Consider the following 21,058-nt stretch of genomic DNA (forward strand, 5'->3'; position numbering starts at 1 on the left):
CACTGTTGGACTAAAAACAGCCCGCCAACCAGAAATGTCCATCTAACTGTGTCCTGATGATAACTGATAAAGGACTAGGAGATGACCAACACAAACTGTTTCTGTCTCTGGATTTACATCTGAAAGGTAGAGCAGGTAGGTAGGCGTGTCTAATAGAGTGAATACTGAGTATCTTTACAGAATTTGTTTTCCTTATTGCATGACTACTTGGTACTTTTAAAGTAAAGTATGTAATGATTATAATGAATCACACTTTTTAATAGGCTCTTTAACACAATTTCTATTTGATTGAAAAAAAAAAGCTTAGTTGGTTTTTCAATTAATCACATGATTAATACAAAAATTTAGGATTAAATGTTGTTTGGGTAATATAAAAACCAGCTACAAGTTTGCCGGATTAGCTAAACATGAACAGCACGACAGCACAAGTGGCCACCAAAACACTCCCACTTATGGGAGAACATAAGGGAATACAAGATTGTACAAATGTACTTGGAGGTTAGAATACAGTGTTTAAAACCTCCAGCAGCACTGCTGAGACTGATTCGCTCATACCACCAGCACAACACACATTAACACCTTTTACACCATCACCATGCTAATCAGTGCGGTGCTGAGAATAATAATAACCCACCACCCAAATAATAACAGCTGCTCTATAGTGGTTCTGTGGTCCTCTGGTCAGTGTTACTGATAAAATGGACAAATACACAACAGTATTGAGTATAGAGTAAAGGGAGTGCCTTACCCCTTTAACATGCTGTTCGTGCAGACTCTCAGGGTGGCCGGTGCTGCTTTGTGGGTCAGTTAGTTTGGGCAGTTCCTCTTGCAGCAGGTTCAGCTGGAGTGGACTGCTGGATCTGGAGCTGGAGAATAGGGCTGTGGGCTGTGCAGCATCCAGATCGTCCACTTCCCATGGGGACAAGGCTGGGGAGTCCAGTAAGGTATTGGGGGCTGGGGGCATCCCACTTGGTCCAGCCTGAGGAGGAGCATTAACCATGGACATGAACGTGGGCTGGGGGAATTGTTGTGGAGGAGGCACAACACCCTGTACACCTGGAACACCCTGAGGGTAAACAGCATAGTTGGGGTAGGGGAGGAGGACAGCCATAACTGGACTCATGAAGGGATTCATGACTTGGACAAGCGGCTGCATGGCCTGCATTTGCTCCGGCTGCAACACCATGGGCACTGCCCCTGGAGGCTGCTCCACACCTGGTGGAGCAGTCATAGGATAATAGGGAGGCTGCATTGGCATCTGCATGGGCATCATCATGGGCGAGATGAAATTTGGCTTGGAAGATTCGGATGAGGAGTTGTTGGGAGCAGGAGAGCAAAGTTGAGGGTTCATGCCCGGACGTGATCCTTCACTGTCAGATGAGGCCTGAGGCTTTGGCAGATTAGTTTCAGGCTTGCCTGAGTGGGATGTGTTCCAACCACCTGCACTCACAAAGAAAAGCAGACAGGACAGTGTGGAGTTAGTCTCAAATTCCAATAGTCATTGTACAATGATTATAGGTGCACCTGCACCAAAATGAAAATAATATGATTTCAATCACAGATTTCACTCAGAAGTGTTACTTTAGCCATGTATTTACTTCAGTGGCACTATTATGGTGGTGCTATTCTAGCCATAAATATACTTCAGCAGTGCTACTGAAGTCAAATGTAAGTGAAAATTACACAGAGAAATGCTTGAGCTTGTATTTTTGCAAACAAACAAATGCTAATGTCAAGTTAGCTCAGATAACATTATCATCCTTGACCTGTGAGAAGTGATGCTGAATGCTTTATTTTGTTTAATTTCTGCATATAGAGTGTACAAATTTACTTAAATCTTTCTCCCTATAGTGGAATAGGATTTAATTATATGAGACATTGCTCAGTACAAAATTTCTTTCTAAATCACTGCTAAATTTGCAATAAAATGACAGCAATACCTAAGTGTGTGGTGAATGGCACTTTATTAACTGACCTAGCTGGAACTGTGCTTAGAACAGCACCTATTCATCTGAAAAACATAAAACAAACACACACACCTTTGTGGTTGGAGTGGGCCATGCTGTCAATGTCCTGCTGGAGGTAGGAGCTATAAGGGCTCTCCAGGATTCGATGTCTGAAGCGATCTACATACTCCTGCTCCTCTTTCTGGGTGTGAGCTGACAGCACTTCCTTGGTGAGCCCCACCATATGGAACTCTTCCTGGGCTGTAGCAGAGGAACTAGGAGCCGGCCGGGTTGGAGCTGGGGCTGGGTCGGCTGGCTCGCTGCCCATTGGTGCGTCCTCTAAAGCAGTCACTTCTATAAAACACAGAGAGAAAATTTAGTGCAGCTGAACCACATTCTCGCCTAAAAGCACGGCTTTGCATCCTTTGCCAAGAATCAGTGTTATCTAATGCAATTTTTTACATTAATGATTTAACCTTTAATTAGCTGGTTTAATTAGCAAAATGCATACCAGACTCAGGCTGGGGAACATGCACGATGGTGCTGCTGTAGCTGCACTGGCTGGACACAACACTCATGGCCTCCAGGGTAGGGCCTGGGCATGAGATATAAATGAGAGTAAGCTAAACCTATAAAAAAAAAAGAAGACAGATACCTGCTGGTGCAAGAAAAATATGCTCACCATCCCGACTAGCCACAGCTTCCAGTGGGGTTGCAGGGGTCTTGTGTTCCTCTGAGGTAGAGGAAGAGGAGGAGGTAGAAATGGACAGAGTTTCACTCTTCCGTTTCAAGGCAGGACCACTGCAGCTCTCCAAGTACCTGTAGAAATAAAGAGGCAACTAATAGTACCTTACAGTAAACACTTGTTGCGTGACACTCTCATTAGTAGCTAAATTAATTGATGATTCAGTAAATTGTGATGACTGCTGAGTTATACTGAATGCCTTTTCCCTACTATTAATCTGCCTTCTAGAACATGTGAAAAAAGGCTATATATACACTCATTATCAAAATAATAATCAGATTGCAATGCTATTCAGAAGGAAGGTGAAAGATGAAAGAACAATAAATGATTATCGTATGTTACGGACTATAAGGCACACTGCATTATAAGGCACATTTTAAGCGACAATAATAAGGAATAAATTTAGTTTAGCAGGTCTTGTCACTGGGGTGCCTAAGAAAACAAAACACAAGCCAAACAAGCGTTGGATGTAAATCTACACAGATTTGTCTCCTAAAATCTAATTATTTGGGTGAGTAAAGTGCTTCAGTTTATTTACAGTAAGCTTAGATTTCCAGTATTTTAGCACGGTTAGCAGCCCTTGGCGCTAGTAAATGCCACCCGATAGCTCTACACTGAGGAACCCTGAGTGTTCTAGTATGCCAGGGCATTATCAGCTAGCGGTTCATCCCTCGTAGCTTGTTTTAAAACGGTAATGCTCACCTCTGAACAGCGAATGAGCTAGCTCTGTGTAAAGCGGCTAATGCTTATACTGCTCCAACATTAGTGCTGGAGAAATATCACGGAAACTCCTGTATAACACTGTACTTCAGCAGCATGGCTTTACTGCTCCTTACAACCTGACTGATAAAATTTATACATACATACACGCATATCACATGTCGCACATCCAGAGGGCCTGTTGCCATTGTATGGGGTGCAGTTTGATATGATGATGGATTACCTTTGGTATTCATTACAGGGATTTTGACAGCCCAATGTTACATTTATGAGGTCCAGCAAACAGTGGGCCTACATTTTCTAGATGCACACTCCAGTGAAGTACTACAACAGGACAATGCTCATCCCCATACTGTTGCCCTCTCAAGAGTTTGCCTTGAAAACAGAGATGCTATGCCATGGGCAGTAACATTACCAGACCAATCCTCGGTTAAAAAGTGTGGAATACAATTGGTTACTGGACCCTCCAGCCCTACTGCAAAATCTGTAAGAACTGTATGACTATACGAGCTGCATGGGATGGGATGGGATATTACAGGACACAATTTGTAGAGTCTACAATTCCATGCTGAAACGTCTGGCATGTTGCATTACACATGCATTGCACACTACTTCTGCATGTGTAACTCCACCAATACTTCCATATAAGTCTCAATTCCTAATCATTTATTGTTTCATTGCAATCCTTCTTTCTATGCTCCCTATTGTTTTTTTATGATGACTGTACTTCTTTTAAGTAAAGCTTACCTGATGATGCTATCCACACAGTTGATCTGCTGGTAGGAAGGAATGTGTGGCTGCTTTCTGTGTGACTCCTCCAGTGACCTCTGGAGACCCTGCACCCCTACACGCTGACCACCATGAGGAAAAGGAGTTTGTGTTTCTGTGGGACACAGAGAGAGGATTAGATTTCACACACATATGCATTTCTTTCTCAATATTGTTGTAATATTTATTTTGATGTAAACATGTTCTACCTGTAGGCAATTTTCCGATAGGTGTGAGCTTTCTCTGAGAGTCCAGGTAAGCCTGCTGACCTCCAGTCTTTACCTTATTTACATTAGCACATATCTGCTGGAGGGTCACCTGCAAGCGCAACACAGAAACACCACAGCTCATCACAGACGGAACAGTACAACAGCAGTTTTAGTGCTGTGTTTAAAAAAAAATTAAAATGTGTTTAAAATATTTATTTTTATTGATCTGGTCAAGTTTTTATTAGCTTGCAACTTTAGATGGAATACAAATAATAATATAAATATATATGTGCTAAAATCAATCCTATATTTTTTTGGAACAAGATAACAACATATTAATAACCTTTAAAGCAGCAGTCATTAAGATTTCTTTTACATTTAAAGCAGTAGTATTTCAGAGTTGGGAGGAGGAAGAAAATTATAATTAATGATAGCTATATACTGAAAAATAGAATTTCTAACAATTATTTATTTCCATTAAGGTGCAACCCATTAATCCATATGCTCAGTGCAATTACACATTCTCACCAGAGAGGTCTTTAAATCCCCAATTCTGCAACGCTCCCTTTAAATGAATTGATATGTATTTATTAATATTGTACATATATGTTACAAATATACCAAACAGATTTATGCACACCCTTGTACACTTAACTATTAACAGAAACACCATCAAAATGTGCAAGGCTTACCGGTTCCCTGTGCGAGTCCTCCCACAGATTCCCATTGCTGTCGCTGGAGGATGCTACACTGATGTAGTGTTCGTGAGAGCCGTTACTGCCCAGGCTGCCGTAGCCACTCGAGCCATTGTTGTGGACGGGCTAGGGGAAGAGAAACAATACACACTGTTAGTCGGTGGCTTGCAGGCACTTGTACGCTGGTCAAGAATTTTTACATACTTTTAATCTCTAAACAGGACCACTATAAATACACTAATTTAAGACACAAAAAGCTTTAGGCTGAGGTAATAACTAAGATAATTCTGATGGAACTGTATAATTAAATAAAAAGAAACAGCTTTACTACTTAAGCCAGACATACACTGCTAAACATTACCTTGTATAAAGTGGTATTTTATTGTGATGGGTTATTTGAGAAGTAAACAAAAAATAAGTTTCAGCAATTATGAGTTTATTAGTGTCACAATCTGGTGAGGTGGTTTCTTGGGGGTAGATGTTTGTATAAATCTGAAAAGTCAAAATCACTGATTATAGTCTAGTATAGTATATAAAATTCTGACAAAATAAAAGCAATTAAATATATTCTGTGTCTCCGCAAACAGACATTTTTTAAACTCACCTGCAGGAAGAGCTTGTAGATCATGGCCTGCAGTTCTTTCACATCCTCCTGCATGACTGGAAGCTCTTCTTTGCTCCGTGCAGCAAAAACATCTTCATTCAGAGGCCCCCTGCAGATACAAATTCATACAGAAAACAGACACACATACATTTACTATCTTTATAAGTATGTTTCCCTAAAGTACTATGCATCTCTGTTTATAGAACGGTGTGTTATAAAAGGTTAAAGGTTTGTAAGAAAGTGCCATAGTGTGTAAATTAATTCCAAACTTAATAAACATAGAATACACCACTATCTTAGAATAGTAAGGTTTACTAATACAGAAAAGAAAAAAGACTTCTCAATAATAACTTGAGTTTGGAAGAAATACTTTTGGAAATATAATATGAGAAATGTGGGTGCAATGACATTCAATTTATGCAAGCTTATACACCAATAACTGCAATGTGGTGGAGACATTCCCAAAAAACCCTTGCTGTGTTAAAACAAGTACTATCAACCTGAGAAATGCCAGTAATGCCACTACGACAACAGCCCAGGTGGCGGGCAATTCGTGGAAACAACCATCCTGCTTCCAGTCCAATGAGATTTAACTTTGCTAACTTTTGTAAACAGTGTCTTTTATTCAACTTCATTGTGCAGTTTTAAAGTTCTTAATGCCTCGTTTTAAATGTCAAGGCTCTCCGGCTGCTTTGAGCTTGGATAATGGTGGAAAAGCGATTTATCTGCAGGCGCAAGGCATGCCCTGTATCGATCATTGTAAAAGCCTGTTTGGGTAAAGTGGACAAAATACTGGATCTCAGAAACATGCAGGAAAGTGGAGGTGGCCTATTCAACAAAAGTAAGTACTTTATCACGTTTTAATACACCCAAAGTCCATTTTACAACAGAGTTCTCCTTTAAATGCATTGTGGAGGTACAACTATCAATCAACAGTCTCTCACTAAAAGGAACGCTACCAAAAGGCCGCCTCAGAGAGACATTTTATAGGGTAGCAAAGGAAGCACTTATTTGGGCATGCCCCAGCATCTAATCAGACAACACCTTTAATTATTTAAATATCTGCCTGAGACATAACTGTATTTCGAGTTTTGCAGCAGTTCAATATGTGTTTTTTGTCAATGAGTATACTTTATGTTTCATTAAGGGCATTCAGAGTTATTGCTTGCTTAGTGAGAACAAGCATAAATGATCAGCAGATTTGATTTTTGTGTGTGTTTTTGGTTCTATGAGTATGTTGTGTGCGCTTGTTTCCTTGCTTACGTGCGGACTTTGTGTCTGCCGATAATGAAGGCCACCTTCCGGCTCCAGGGGTTAACAAAGCTGGACCAGCTGGTGTCCAAAGTAATATAGTCTCCGTTCTGACAGCGGAAGCGAATAGGAGAGTGTTCAAAGGGAGGCTGGCCTGCATACTTCAGAACTGCCCAGAAAATAAAACAGAGAGATTGTGCATTATATTAAAGATAATATAATACAGGAGTATTACAAACAAAAGAGAATGCAATATTTAAGTGACGTCATAAGATTAAGGCCATATTAAGTTTGAACTGTGGGGATGGACTGTAGAAAAGAATCAATTTTCTAAGCCTAGGATTTGTCTGGGTTTTAGAAACTAGGACAAAGGGCTTTAGCAGATGAAATGTGCCCCCTTTTTCCCTAAGATCAGGTAGAAATGGAAGGAAATGAAGATTAGACTAAAGACTACATACTTTTGCGGTGCATGGCCAGCATGAGCATGCGGTCCTCAGCGTGGATGCAGGTTAGCAGAGATGTGCCTATCAGGTCCTGAGGGAGGTAGCCAAGCAAAGGCACAGCACTGCCCAGATACACACACAGACACACAATAAAGATAATATTGTTTATAATAATATTATAATAATGATTGCTTCAGCTTTCAAAGGAACATTTGTTTATGATAATTTACTGTGTCATTAAGTACTCACCGGTCATCTACTTCTAAGAAGACACAACCTGGCGAGTGAGTGGTAGTGAAGATACGCTTGTCTGTAGGAATACGTGGGGCTGAAATGGACGGAAATAAGAAAAAAAAAAGACTTAAACAAAAAAATATATATATTAAACAAACAAAAAATAATAATCTTTACCTCATTAACTAAACTGCACACAACACTGGGCCTGCAAGTAAAACTACATACCAAACAATTCATAGGTGTTACTAAATAGTGCAGCCTTTACTGAAAAATAACCTTGTCTCTTAAACTTCATTAACTTAGTGGGAGGAGCTCAAGGTAAAGGATAAAGGAGCCGTACCCTCGTATCCTGAGATGATGCGTTCAACCAAAGCCAAGCAACAAGGCTGTTCCTCCTCCCCACTCACCACCTGTACTTTCAGCAGGTACGGTGTGATGCGAAAAGGGTTGTAGCGCATCTCCCCATCACGATCCTTCCCCCCTCTGAAATAACACACACACACAAAGAACAATTTACATTAAAAAGAGCAGATATGTCATTATAAATTCAATTCTCTAAAACTTCTAAGCTTTCAGTGGTTCTTTATGTTTAGTTTTTATGATGTATGTGGTGGAGTCATACTGTTTGTTAAGGGTGTAGACTGTAAAGATAAAAAGCAGGTATGTTCATTTGGACACTGACCTGATTCTACAGAAGAAGGACTTCACTTGGGCACATTCAAATAGTACTGCAGCTACATGAAAAAAAGAGAGAGCAACATAAGTTTCATTCATTACCACAATGAAATGTGAAATAAATAAAAAAATCCGAAAATAAAGAAACAAGAAAGCTGCACTTAAGGTAAAGTTCCTTTGAACATAATTTATTTATAGTTAATAATTATTTCTCAATAAACTGGCTACTAAATTGGGATACTCTGTTCTGTTGAATTTTTTTGTCAAATATCGGTTTTAAGCAAACCCACACAGTATGATAACTATTGATAGCTGACTCTGACAGCAACTGCCAATTATTAGAATGTTAAAATTGAGCAACCCAATAGTAAATGTCTGCCATACTCAAATCTACACAAAACAAGAAAACAGTAAAATGTCCAGAAAAAAAATAAAGGTTCCTCTTGTTCCACTCACCACTGTCTGGGCCGACATTCCAGGGAGGCAGGTGCGGCTGGGCTGTGTGAGAATAGAACACGTTGACATCCTGGTGGAACAGCAGCTCCACAAATTTAGCTGAGTCCAGAAACTTGCGCTTGCAATTCAGGACACTGGAGGCCTGCTCTGACGCGTAGACCACCCGGCCAGTGCCCAGAGAGAACACGATGACAAACGTATCCTGAGAAGAGAAGAGACAGATCAAAAAAACGCTCAAATTTAGGCCCAAATGAATAAAGCACACGGTTCTTAATGTTTTTTTTCCATAATTTGATAATAGTGTCAAATTCTTTACTTGAAATTTGCCAGCATTTATTTACAATTTCTGCCTTACATATAAATCAGAAAATACAATTTTTTTATTTATATGTAGATGAAATTCAAGCTTATATGTAGACCTGTCACAGTAAATACAATACTAACTTGTTGCACACTTAAAATCTTTTATAATCCAGTGTGCCTTATGTATGAATTCTACCGCTCAGGTTGTAAGGAGCAGTAAAGCCACTCCGCTGAAGTACAGAGTTATACAGGAGTTTCAGTGAAGTTTCTCCAGCACTAAGGCTGGAGCAGCATTAGCATTAGCCACTTACTGCAGCGCTAGTCCTTTCATTGTTCAGAGGCAAGTATATCGGACTGTAGTGTGTGTGCTTGTGTTAAAACAAGCTACAGGGGATGAACCGCTAGCTGATATCACCCTGTCTTACCGGAACACTCAGGGTTCCTCAGTGTTGAGCTGGCAGGTGGTCTTAAAATGTCAGTTATCGCTCATCATTTATATATCATTTATATTAATCTTATATAATTCCAGGGTTCTTACACGTTTTAGCCAATACATTTTCATGATTTTTTATGACTTTTCTATGCCTTCAAGGCCAATTTTCATGACCATACGATTTTTAAAACATCAGTATAGACATGGACAATAAAACCAAAAATCAACTAAAACTATAATCAAAATTAATTATAGTAGGCCTAAAATGAATCAGATAAAATGGTGACACACAATTTTTAATAATAAAATGTGTGTCAGATCCTGAGAGCTCCTTGTGTAAGGCTAAATTACAGAATTAATTTACATTACATATTAATTTATTGAGCTGATGTATTTCTTAGCCTAAAATATAGTCTCCATCAATAAACTGAAACACAAAGATTTTTTTCATGAACGTACAAACCCTGTAATTCATTATTTTTGAGCCAGTACACTGCCAAAACATACTATTATTGTTATTGTTGTGACAGGTTTACTCATTCACCTTAGTTCAATCACATTAAACTAATTTATACACAATTTAAAAAAGAATGTTCTTACTGTATTTTTGAGAGTGTGCTCCGACGTGATGCTCTCCAGCTGACCCAGAGTGCACACAGTGGCATCTTTCCTCTCCTCCAATCCATTACACATCAGCAGCTTGTAGTACTCGCTGTTCGCTACAGGTGGCACCGCAGAGAGAAGGAAAAAGTGTAGGGTAAGCTCGAGACAGAAGCCACACAGCAGTACTCTGTCAGTCTGAGTCAGATTACAGGCTTACAACAACAAATGCCAGAACTGTAAGATGCAACATTATTACATAACCTTTCAGAGTTTACGAAAATTATGAATTACAAAATTATTACAGGCTTAAGTGTGTAATCCTAAGTAATAAGAGTCATTTTTAGAATTAAGATTTAAGATTTTACTTCACAGCTCCCAAGAAAGCTCCACTTTAAAGCAGTCCCGAAGAGTCGGGGTTAGTAAGTCGGGGGGGGGGGGTATTAAGTGCAATTCTGTAGAAGAGACAGGTATTTCCACAAATCAGGTTAAACTCTTATTTTTAAACCCTTGATATTGAAAAAAAAAAAAAAGAAAGACCAGGGGTCTCAATACTTTTGTCCATATCATTAATGCCAATCAAAAACCTGCTCAAAATCGCCAACATTTCCTAAAATTCCTAAAGTCAATGTAAAAACTTAATTCCAAGCCATTATAGAACCTTTCTATTGGTCAACCCATCATTAAGACCTTGAATAAAATGGACAGATATTCGTTTTGTCAATTATTTGTAAGCGGATCACATAGATTAATGTCAGCTGGCAACCAGGAAACCTTTCATTTAAAATCAAATGGTTTAGATGCTTATTATAAAATTATATTTTAATAAATTTGCAACAATTATAATTTTGTTTATGTCACATAATATTATATAATAAAACTGAAAGCATTGCCAACACTAAAGCACTGAAAACTGCATTACATTACATGAGTAATCATGTGTTACATGCGCCACTTTCTGACAAAAAATATAGGAATACAGTTTTTCAATGACAACACTAATATTTGGGCAGTTTCCCAGACAGGGAACAGCCTTAGTCTCGAATAGAGATTTTCCATTGAAAGGGAAATATAATATCCAACCAGGACTAATACCTATCTGGGATACTGCCCACAGTGTATAAACCTTTAAGTGCATTTTGTTTGGATCTTTTTTATAAATAAAACTGACTTAATCGTTTCATTCTGTTAAACTCAGTTCACCCTGAGTGAGACTTCACAATAAGCGATGGAAGCTATTAGCTAAATAAAGCCTATCTTCCCCCACACACAAACACAGCACTCCACAAATAATTATTCATGATTTCCATGAAGCAGCCAGATGAAATTACAGTGCATTGAGGACAAGTGTGACATGAATTACTGCAGGACACTGCAGGGTTCTTTGAGTGGGTATTTAGAGTGTACTTCCATTTTGAGAGGCTACACCCTCCCTTTCTGCAGCGGCAGCACTCAGACTGTTACATAACCAGCGTCTCTGCTCCAAAAGAGAGTTACAAGCCAGTCCCTGACGTCATCTCAATGTGCACAGACACGCTGGCAAGGATGCTGCTTTTTTCATCAGGCGTTCTCACAGTACTTACAGTACTTTATTCTGGGCTGTTTGCATGGCTTTGTGTTGTTAGTTTTGCTGGCTATAAATGGGAATTAATCTCACTCCAGTTGTTTTATTTATCAGCTGTAGAGACAATAAACCATCAATACATCAGATTTCCTATTCCAGGCAGGAACTTTTGACCTTCTAGCTGCTCTGGAGAGAAGTGCCTATTCTTAATCTACATGAACGCATTGAGTTCTATTTAGTAATACACATGACCTTATGATTCTTGAATATACAATGATTAGCCATAAAATAAAATAAAACCATCCTTGTGTTTTAAATGATTTTTAAATGATCATTTTCAAACTTACTTTTAATTATTTGTTTTTTTATTACACCTCTTTTAAAAGAAAATCTGGGCTCAAACACCCACTCAGTACCTCAGTGACAATGGGTGCAGCTAAATTTCTCGATGCTAAATAGATAGGAAATCTAATTGTGACATCACAAAATAGTGTTAAACTGTTTTTATATATTTTTTATGTTGTTTAGAACCTAAACAGGCCATTCATTCACAAACTACAGAAGAAAATATGGTAATTTCACAGCACTGTACCCATCCCTGGCTTATATGAGCAATATAATCAGCTCCATTGTCAGTTGCTAAGTAACTAGAAATGCAGTGATCTATGCTATGCACAGTTGATCCTAAGAGGGCGCTGCAGAGGCAGAAATTACCAAAATAAAAGAGTTTTTTTAAAAGGTTAGGAAATGTTTATACACATTTTAAGCAGAACTGGTATGTTTCATTACTTTACAGGAAAAAATTCAACTATTAATGGAGTAATCATGTGTTACATGCTACACTTTCTGACAAGCAAAGTGCACATGGATTTAAACAGCCACAGCTGTATTTGACAACCTTGCAAAACACCTGGTTTCACTATTAAAACATGAATTCAACATGAGTTCACACTCTGAACTCTTTTTTAATTTCCCTTCTTCTCTAGTCAAGCATAACGCATCCGTGTACCTTGAACTTGTTTCACGCATTTGAGAGCATAGTTGAGGGCCTCCACAGTGCTGGCCTTGCTGCGGCTTCTCTTCTCAGACGGCAGCCTCTTCTTCATCTCGTGCACCGTCTGCATCATCTCCCGGTGGGCATGCTCTCTTTCTTGATCTGTCTGCTCACTTCAACACATACACACATTATATAGATTATCAAACACAATTAATGATAACTACTGTATTGCTAGACAACTGGAAACAAAAAGCAAAAATCTAATGCAAGTCTCATCAGCCGTATAAACACCACAGTAATATTACTGTATAGTAACGTGTTTTACTGAGCTTACCCGCAGCCTGTGTGGTGTCTGTTATGGCCAGAGCCTGCACTGTGGAAGCTGCTGGATGATGATCCTGTCGCAGACTTCATACTTAGAGGAGACAAAAAGAAAGCTTAAACAAAAGCTTAAAACTCTATATACAGGGTATATTATGCATGTAAAAAAACTATAAACAAGCATGTGTTCCAATACTTCTGCTTATATAGTGTATCATACTGTATCACTGTACCGTGGCTAGTGTTTTAGCTTTTTATTACAGTATTGGCTTTTTTTATAGGAATTCTATATTAATTTGTGAATAAAACATTAGTTTATACAAAATAGAACACAGTATATATATATATATATATATATATATATATATATATATATATATATATATATAAAAGACATGTTGTGTTGTTTATATGGTTGAATATAAAAGTGGAACATGTCAACAAAAGACATATTTTCAGTAAGTATTGAAAAATCTATTGTTGAGAAGATCCCTGTGCTGAACCACATTAAATCATGCATAATTTAATTTTTTAAATCATTTTAATAAAACATGTTTCAAAATGCAAATCACCACTTCGGCAACAAAATAATAAATAGGTACTATTATTTTACACTGGAAATGTATATTTTTTTGACAAATTTGGCTATTGTGATTAAAGTAAAGTAAAATTAAAGTAAAGTTAAAAAAAAAAAAAAAAAAAAAAAAAAAAAAGGCAGAGTCACTGGCTAACTTATTACCTTCTCTGAGGTCAGGTCTGTTTTGTATCTGGAGAGTTTCTGGATATACTTCAACCAGATTCTGTTTACAACTGTTATTGAAATGTGTCCCCAGCATGACCCCATTTAGTTTTCCACATAAAAAGCACACCGGTGTGTACATTACTTCAGTTTAACATCCTGTAAACAACAGGAAATCAAAAATGTCCTGTTTCAGGGGACTGTGAAGTTTAGCTCAGGTTGTTTTTGTAAACGGCTCTATCAGAAAACGAGGCAGATTACTTAAACCGCAAGGAAGTGAACTCTGCAATACTGCTCTCATCTACCAGTAAATAAGATATAAAAGATAAAACACACAAGAAAGCGAGAGCAAGAGGATGAGAAAAGCCAAGATCCATAGTAATGACTAATCATATTAATGTTTTTTTGACAGATTTGTCAGTAGATGTATTTCTACAGAATCTGATTGCAAGAAACGCATGCTTTTTACACCGATAACACTGCGACCACTTTGTTTCTACACGTATTCTCTATTGTTTCAGCTCCTCTGAGTATATATATTTTGTGCTGCTGGTATAAATAGATCTGCTGGAGTTTTTAAACACTGTGTTCATTTAGGATCTACTTTATTAGACACGTCTACATAGCCAGATTTTAGATTTATGCACAGTTTGTGTTGGTCATCCACATGCCCACACATGACACTGCCGACAGGTGGACTATTCTCAGTACAGAAGTGACACTGTTTAAAAAGGACTAACATACCACAACCGTGTCAGTGTCTCTGTAGTGCTGATAATGAACCACCACTGAAATAATAAAGTATAATAAAGTGTGCAAAGAAACAAAAGGTCTAGCTTCTGCAATTACAGAACTACACAGTGCTCCCAAATGCTGGGTGGAGCAAAAAAAAATGGATGACGGATGTTGAAACAAGGATGTGGTTATAACACTAAGTTAGATCTGTGAACACTTTTAATAAAAGTGTAAAAGTGGGTGTTATCTGCTTCTGAGCACCGCTGAATGTGGTTAGAGTGATCAGATTGTGATCCAATCCCAATAGGTCCTGAGGGTATGCACCTTTGCATATCTTTTATGCAGTATACTGGCTTACTGTATTTAACTACAATAAGAACTATGGTACCAATTTAAAATAAGGCTGCTTTATAAAGGGTTGATAAATTGTTTACAAACGAGTTTATTACTTAGGTTATAAATTATTACTAAGCAGTTACAACACATAAATAAAAAGGGCAACAGGTGCCTGCTGTGTGACAAATAGTGATTCCACATTTGTTTATAATGTGAAACCTCAGATCTTACTAGATGCCTTATGATCTTACTTTGTCTTATCTGTTATCTGTGAACTTCAATTATTCAATATTATTTTATTTGATATGTCAAAATATATATATATATATATATATATATATATATATATATATATATATATATATATATATATCACTGTTGTTCTTTCTATTAATGTGTTGTAAGTGCTTAATAATGTTTTTAAAGTATTTACAACTTAATTTATAATCATTAATAAACTCCTGTATAAACTACTTATAAACCCTTTAAAAAGAAGCCTTACTTTAAAGTGGTACCATAGCGACTATAAGTTAATATCAGTCTAAACTTCAGAATCAGAATGTACATGAGTAGTGGGGCATTTACAGACATTCACAGTGACATTTACCTTTTGGTGCTGCCCGAGCCTGTGGTGCTCCCAGGGCTCCGACTGGCCGCTGGCGAATGGCGGCGTGATCCTCCTATGCTGTCGTTTCCACTGCTGGAGTCATGACCGCTGTTCATCTCCACATCATCCTGCCCCTGCTCTCCTCCAGAAGGTTCCCCACTGCTTTCCTCACACACCGCTGAGGTCTCTGCTGTTCCCTTCTGACCTGGATGCTCCTCGGCCTCCTCATCCTCCCCTGAAGGTAGTCCAGAGGAGCTGGATCTGCTCCCACTGCCCTCCGGCTGTTGTTCACTGCTGGTTTGGTCCACCTGAGCTCCTCTCCTTGGAGAAGGAGAGACTTTCTCTTCTCCATCCTGACAGCCGTCACCACTCGGCATGCCCCCTCTCAGCCTCCCCTAACTCGCCGAATGGTCACTGAGTCAATGTTGGGTTGTGCTCTTGTTGCTACACCAGACCCCAGTGTTCCTCTATGAAGAAATCCATCTGTAGCTCTTAATGTTGGGACACTCCTTACAGTCTAGAGAAAAAAAGGCATTTAAGCCAAGTTCCTGAGGAATCTGCGAGAAGTAAAAGCAAACAATATTACAAAATGCTGCTATGGAACCTATAATACTGAAAAGTAGGTCATTTGGTCAAAGGCTGAATGCTAAAAATCGAGCCTGTTTTTTTACTCTTGTATAAATTGCACATCCTAAATGTATTTCTGTCTTCTTTTTAAATAAGCAGGTTCACCACAATGATAACAGCAGGTTTGACAGAATTGGTGGCCATGAAGCCAACAAACACAACAGAAAGCCTCATTAAGGGTGTGAGCAGGTTACTCACAAACTGCTTTTCCAAGCTGGATTACTCACTGATAGTTAAAGACAGGTCACTGTTCACTGCACTGGTTGGATAGGGAACATCTCGATAACTGGTATGATGTATGTAGATTATTATGATTCTGATAGTTATAAAGCTCAGAATACCATCATATAGTTCCCCAGCACAGCATGGGGTGTCAGCCCATAAGAATAATAATATATATATATTTTTTGTATAATTGTTTAGTATAATTTTTTACTTATTATTCACTGTATAATTCAAATTAAATTGGTGCATCCCCAACGCCGCAGAGCTCTAACATCTCAAAAAAATGTTTCCAAAATTGGTAGATTTAAAGGTACAACACTGTGATCATAACAGAAATTGTTTATTGATTGTTAAAAGCTGACAAAACTGACAAATGAAGCTATGCTATGCGTAACTTATAGACTGTTCTAATCTATATACCAAAAACACAATTACAATAGGCCTTTTATCAAAATCAATATGAAAACAACAGCTGTTTTTGTGTAGCAGATATTTTTCCATGATTTCTCATACAACTACAGATTGCTCAGCCTGGACTAAAACCGAAAAAACAGCTCTAGTTATGATTCAGAATTTAGAACAGAACAACAACAGGGCTGTTGCTGACAGCAGATGCAGTCGTATCAGTTTCACAGCCTGGCAGGGTCATCTATGTGCAGGGAAACAGTCAGAGTCATCACAGTCCTGTTACATAACAGGATTTTACTATTTACAGAGGTGCAAGAGACTCACAGGAAGCAAGGCTGCTACCTAGAGATCTCTTATTATAGCTTCACAACAAGGACAAAATAATACTGAATTATTAACACCTGGATTGTTGACTCATTTGTAGCCAAAATACTCACAGTACTCAAATAATAGAAAACAAACGTGACTGGCATACTGCTATACTAGCACTGAAAAATATTATTCAACAAAACAATACATTATATATGTATTCTCTCTTCAGTGCTGATAGATCATGGTTAGCTGATAGCCTGTTTCACTCCCACTGCTGTGCGCACTAAACAAAGGCTACGACCTATAGAACCTGGAGCCTCGGACAAGCCTTGAAATAGTGAGCTTCAGAATGGAAACCAAATCAGCTCTAGGAACAAAGTATTATTAGAAAGTTTAGTTTAGTCTGCAAAAAACCTTGCACTGACCTTCTTCCAGGCAGGAGGTTGTACAGTAGCGTTGACTCCATATGTGTACATAGTCGTTTTAGTACTAATGATAATTATATATACAGTACCAATCAAAAGTTTGGACACACCTCTTTTCATTTATTGTTTTCTTTCTTTTTATCATTTTTTAAATTGTAAATTGTTACATTGTAAAAAGCTACATTTATCTTTGAGGACAGATCTTCACATTCTTGGTATTTTAATCTCAGTGTTTTCATGAGGGAAATACACCTGGAATAGTTTTCTCAGCATCTTGAAGGAGTTCCTGGAGGTGCTGAACAATAGTTGTTGCTTTTTCTTTACGCTGTGAAGCTCCAGCTCATCCCGATTAAATCACGTCAAATCACCATCTCAGTTCATCAGGTTTAGATTAGGGGATTTTGGAGGACCATTTTTTCTTTGTTTACTATGTACTTTCAAATTGGTCCTTTAATGGTTTTCATGTCTTTAATATTGATCTACAATGTAGAAAATAAATTAAATAAAGAAATAAAGTAAATGCATTGATTGATAAAATGTTTCCAAACTTTTGACTGGTAGTGTATATACTTATTTAAGATAAAAAGATTTCTCTTTTTATGTGATAAAAACAGCATTATGCTTGAATTATTTGATAAAGGACTCATTACAACCACTGAAAGTCAGATTTCTTTTTCCTTATAGTAACTGATGACAGAACATTGTGGCAAAGGTTTCTACATCCCTGTTCTTTTTACCCTATAGAACAGCACTGTCAACACCCTTGAAACAAGGGTTGTCACGATACCAACATCTTTACTACAATATTAATAAAATGTAGTATCGCGATTTTGTAAACTAAAACAATATATTGGCCAAAATAGCTCTTCTTCTAGCCAAATGGTAAAGTATTTATTTAAATACTTTAAAACAGCACACATCTAGATAATAATAGTCATTATTATGTAATATTTTTAAGCAGAACAAGCTTAAGTTTTGCAATGATTTATTGAGTTTAGTTATTTGTAATGATTGGATTTACACATTTATTTATTTTTTAAGTTATTAACAGTATTTTACAGTAATACAATAGTATTATTTGTCTGTATTTGCATGAGTTCATTTGAGCTGAACTTTCGATGCCTTGTGCAACCACCTGGAACACCTGTAATCAACTGCCATTAAAAGCTGCTAGCAAATCACCTGAAATCCAAGCACACATACATACAAATATAAATATAAATAGCATATATATAAAAATATGCTAAAAACATAATTTTACCAAATTATCATATAGCAGCAGAGAATTAAAATCGACTATTCAAATTCTGTCCCAGAGAGTAACTATTTTTCAAAACATACAGAATGCCGTGCACACAAGCAAGACTAATTAGACTAATTCAACTAATTAAACTACTATGTTTTGAAAGGTGCATTGTGTATGATAAAATATTGTTATATTGCCCATCTCTACTAACTACTGTCTAAAATATCACATTCACCACCCAACAACATCCTAGCAACCACCAGGGAAACCACAGCCACAAGCCAGGACGACCCCAGGCAAACAACAGCAGCTAATTTTAGTGTAAGCTGTGTGGTCACACTGCATTTTGTTCAGAAAAAGACATTTCTAGCAAGCAATTAAGGGTTTTACACTGTATGCGATAGTGATAGTTACACATAGTGACAGACACTTCTCGTAATCAAAAATCAAAGCAATTCAGTTCTCATTTTGACATAAAATGAAAAAAGATCACTATCCACTTCTGAGTCTGAGTCTCTGACCATACTATAATTAAATTCTACCTTTGGTAAGGTAATAAACATTCACCTTTTATGGACTGCTATCTGGCAGTATCAATCTGTTACTATCAATATAGGATCAGCAGGAGATTTACAGATAACACTATCGGTATATCTCCCTTTTTTGCTCATCATAAAAAGACTAATCACAGAAACTGACATATGCCACTCTGTTATTGAGAATCAGAAAGGAGGGTGGAAAATATAACAGCCTGGGTGGCTCTTCTATTTGTAGTGTAGAAAGGATCACTGCCACTGCAATTCACATTTGAATGCCAGATGAGCCATGTGCTGTGTATGTCCATGGTGTCTTATTGGGAGTGAAAAACATCATGGCTCTTCTTGCAGTTGCTAAGCAATGTAGCAACAGGCACAGGTTCGTTCACACAGAAACACTCTAACATGGACATTTTCTCTTCTTATGAAATACAAGAGTTTCAAATAGTAGTATGTGATGATACCGTACATTATGGGAGTGCAAACAATATAATGTGCTACAACGCTGTTGGATATCCATATTTCAATTGGTAACATTTTTTTAATTATCAGGTTTCCTTTGGAACTCTTTGTACTGTTTAAAATCCTCAATATAGTCAGTAGATTGTTCAGTAACTAGTATTTTGTCAAACAAGCGACATTTACTATATTATCCTGACACAGAACTGTCTTACAGACCCCATGTACTCCTGGTCACTTAATGCATCATGAGTATCAGGTTTATACTGGAAACAACCAAGGCACAAAAAAATGCAGGCGTAAAACCCAAAGCAAATTTGAAACAGATACAATCAAATCACTTAGACCCCATTAGGTGGTCTGAAATGCATTTGATTATATTAAAGCAGTATAAACACATCTGGCTCTCCAAAATTGCTTATTGTTTACACCATGTGTCTCCAATCTTATCCACAATGGGCTGGAGTTGATGCAGGTTTTCATTCCATTAAAGCAGAAGCACACCTGATTCTACTTAATCAATCAGCTCGTCTCAGTCTTTAAACAAGTGGTTATCATTATAGGGTGTGCCTCTGCTGGCTGGAATAAAAACCTGAAGCTACACCGGTTCTGGATATGGATAAGACTGGTGACCCGTTATTTTACACCAGTTCACTTCAGGATTTTAGCATGCATTTACACTCGATAGTTAAATGTGTTTCTAATTAGACTGGACTGAAATTCAAGTGCTCTGTGGGACAAAATGTGTGGCAATTACTGGTGTTTTGTTGCACTTGCAAACACTGACTCTCAAACATGTCTTGGAGAGATGGATGTGTTTACACTGCAACAAAACGAGACTCAAATGTGGTTCGGACCACCTAGATATATAAATGCAGTGTGCATGTATTGTCCAGTTAAAATCCTGATATTTATGATGCATGACCTATGACCAGGTGTAAACAGGGTCCAAGACCCATTAAACATCCAAAACCCTTTCCAGTTTAACCAAAACGCCAGCGACAATTGTGACACAACAAGCAACCTAACATATTTTGTACCACAAAGCAATCAGATTTTAGTGTAAATAATAACTGGAAATGCATTTGACTAACAAGTGTAAACCCATGTGTTTAAAACCTTATCAGGAATCCAGATAGAACAATATGCAGCACAATATTGGGAAAAAACACTTTATATTTGGCTGCTTTGCAATATATATTGCAATAAAACAAACAAACAAAAAAACATGGATTTTCAACTGATTTTGTTTTTGACATTTATTACTAAAGTGCAAATTTCCCTTTATATCCAGCATAAAAATCCGGTGTGTTTGATTAAATTTGCCTTATGTGACACTACAAATACTGCAATGTGACTATTTTGCATGCATACATTGCAATGCCAATGCTTATTTATATTTATATATATATATATATATATATATATATATATAT

At 37.6% G+C, this 21,058-nt stretch overlaps 1 protein-coding gene across 2 annotated transcripts in view; it reads right to left on the reverse strand.

The window, feature by feature from the left end:
- The window catches only part of per3 (period circadian clock 3), a 31,143-nt gene that overhangs the window by 7,955 nt on the left and 2,130 nt on the right, over positions 1-21,058 (reverse strand). Inside the window, exons 2-19 of one of the 2 annotated variants that reach the window (XM_022682289.2) lie at positions 15,385-15,941; positions 12,981-13,061; positions 12,659-12,816; positions 10,086-10,204; positions 8,750-8,951; positions 8,301-8,352; positions 7,959-8,101; positions 7,631-7,709; positions 7,397-7,503; positions 6,951-7,107; positions 5,688-5,796; positions 5,081-5,209; positions 4,389-4,497; positions 4,159-4,294; positions 2,629-2,765; positions 2,458-2,541; positions 2,040-2,300; positions 749-1,440 (exon numbers count right to left, since the gene is read on the reverse strand). In XM_022682289.2, coding sequence (XP_022538010.2) covers positions 749-1,440; positions 2,040-2,300; positions 2,458-2,541; positions 2,629-2,765; positions 4,159-4,294; positions 4,389-4,497; positions 5,081-5,209; positions 5,688-5,796; positions 6,951-7,107; positions 7,397-7,503; positions 7,631-7,709; positions 7,959-8,101; positions 8,301-8,352; positions 8,750-8,951; positions 10,086-10,204; positions 12,659-12,816; positions 12,981-13,061; positions 15,385-15,761 — 3,132 coding nt within the window. In that variant the 5' untranslated portion in view covers positions 15,762-15,941. The remainder of the gene's footprint in view (positions 1-748; positions 1,441-2,039; positions 2,301-2,457; positions 2,542-2,628; positions 2,766-4,158; positions 4,295-4,388; positions 4,498-5,080; positions 5,210-5,687; positions 5,797-6,950; positions 7,108-7,396; positions 7,504-7,630; positions 7,710-7,958; positions 8,102-8,300; positions 8,353-8,749; positions 8,952-10,085; positions 10,205-12,658; positions 12,817-12,980; positions 13,062-15,384; positions 15,942-21,058) is intronic. The other variant, XM_022682290.2, reaches the window with a different exon arrangement.

The sequence above is a fragment of the Astyanax mexicanus genome, chromosome 24, assembly GCF_023375975.1.
Source record: "Astyanax mexicanus isolate ESR-SI-001 chromosome 24, AstMex3_surface, whole genome shotgun sequence".
In the NCBI taxonomy this organism is placed as follows: domain Eukaryota; kingdom Metazoa; phylum Chordata; class Actinopteri; order Characiformes; family Acestrorhamphidae; genus Astyanax; species Astyanax mexicanus.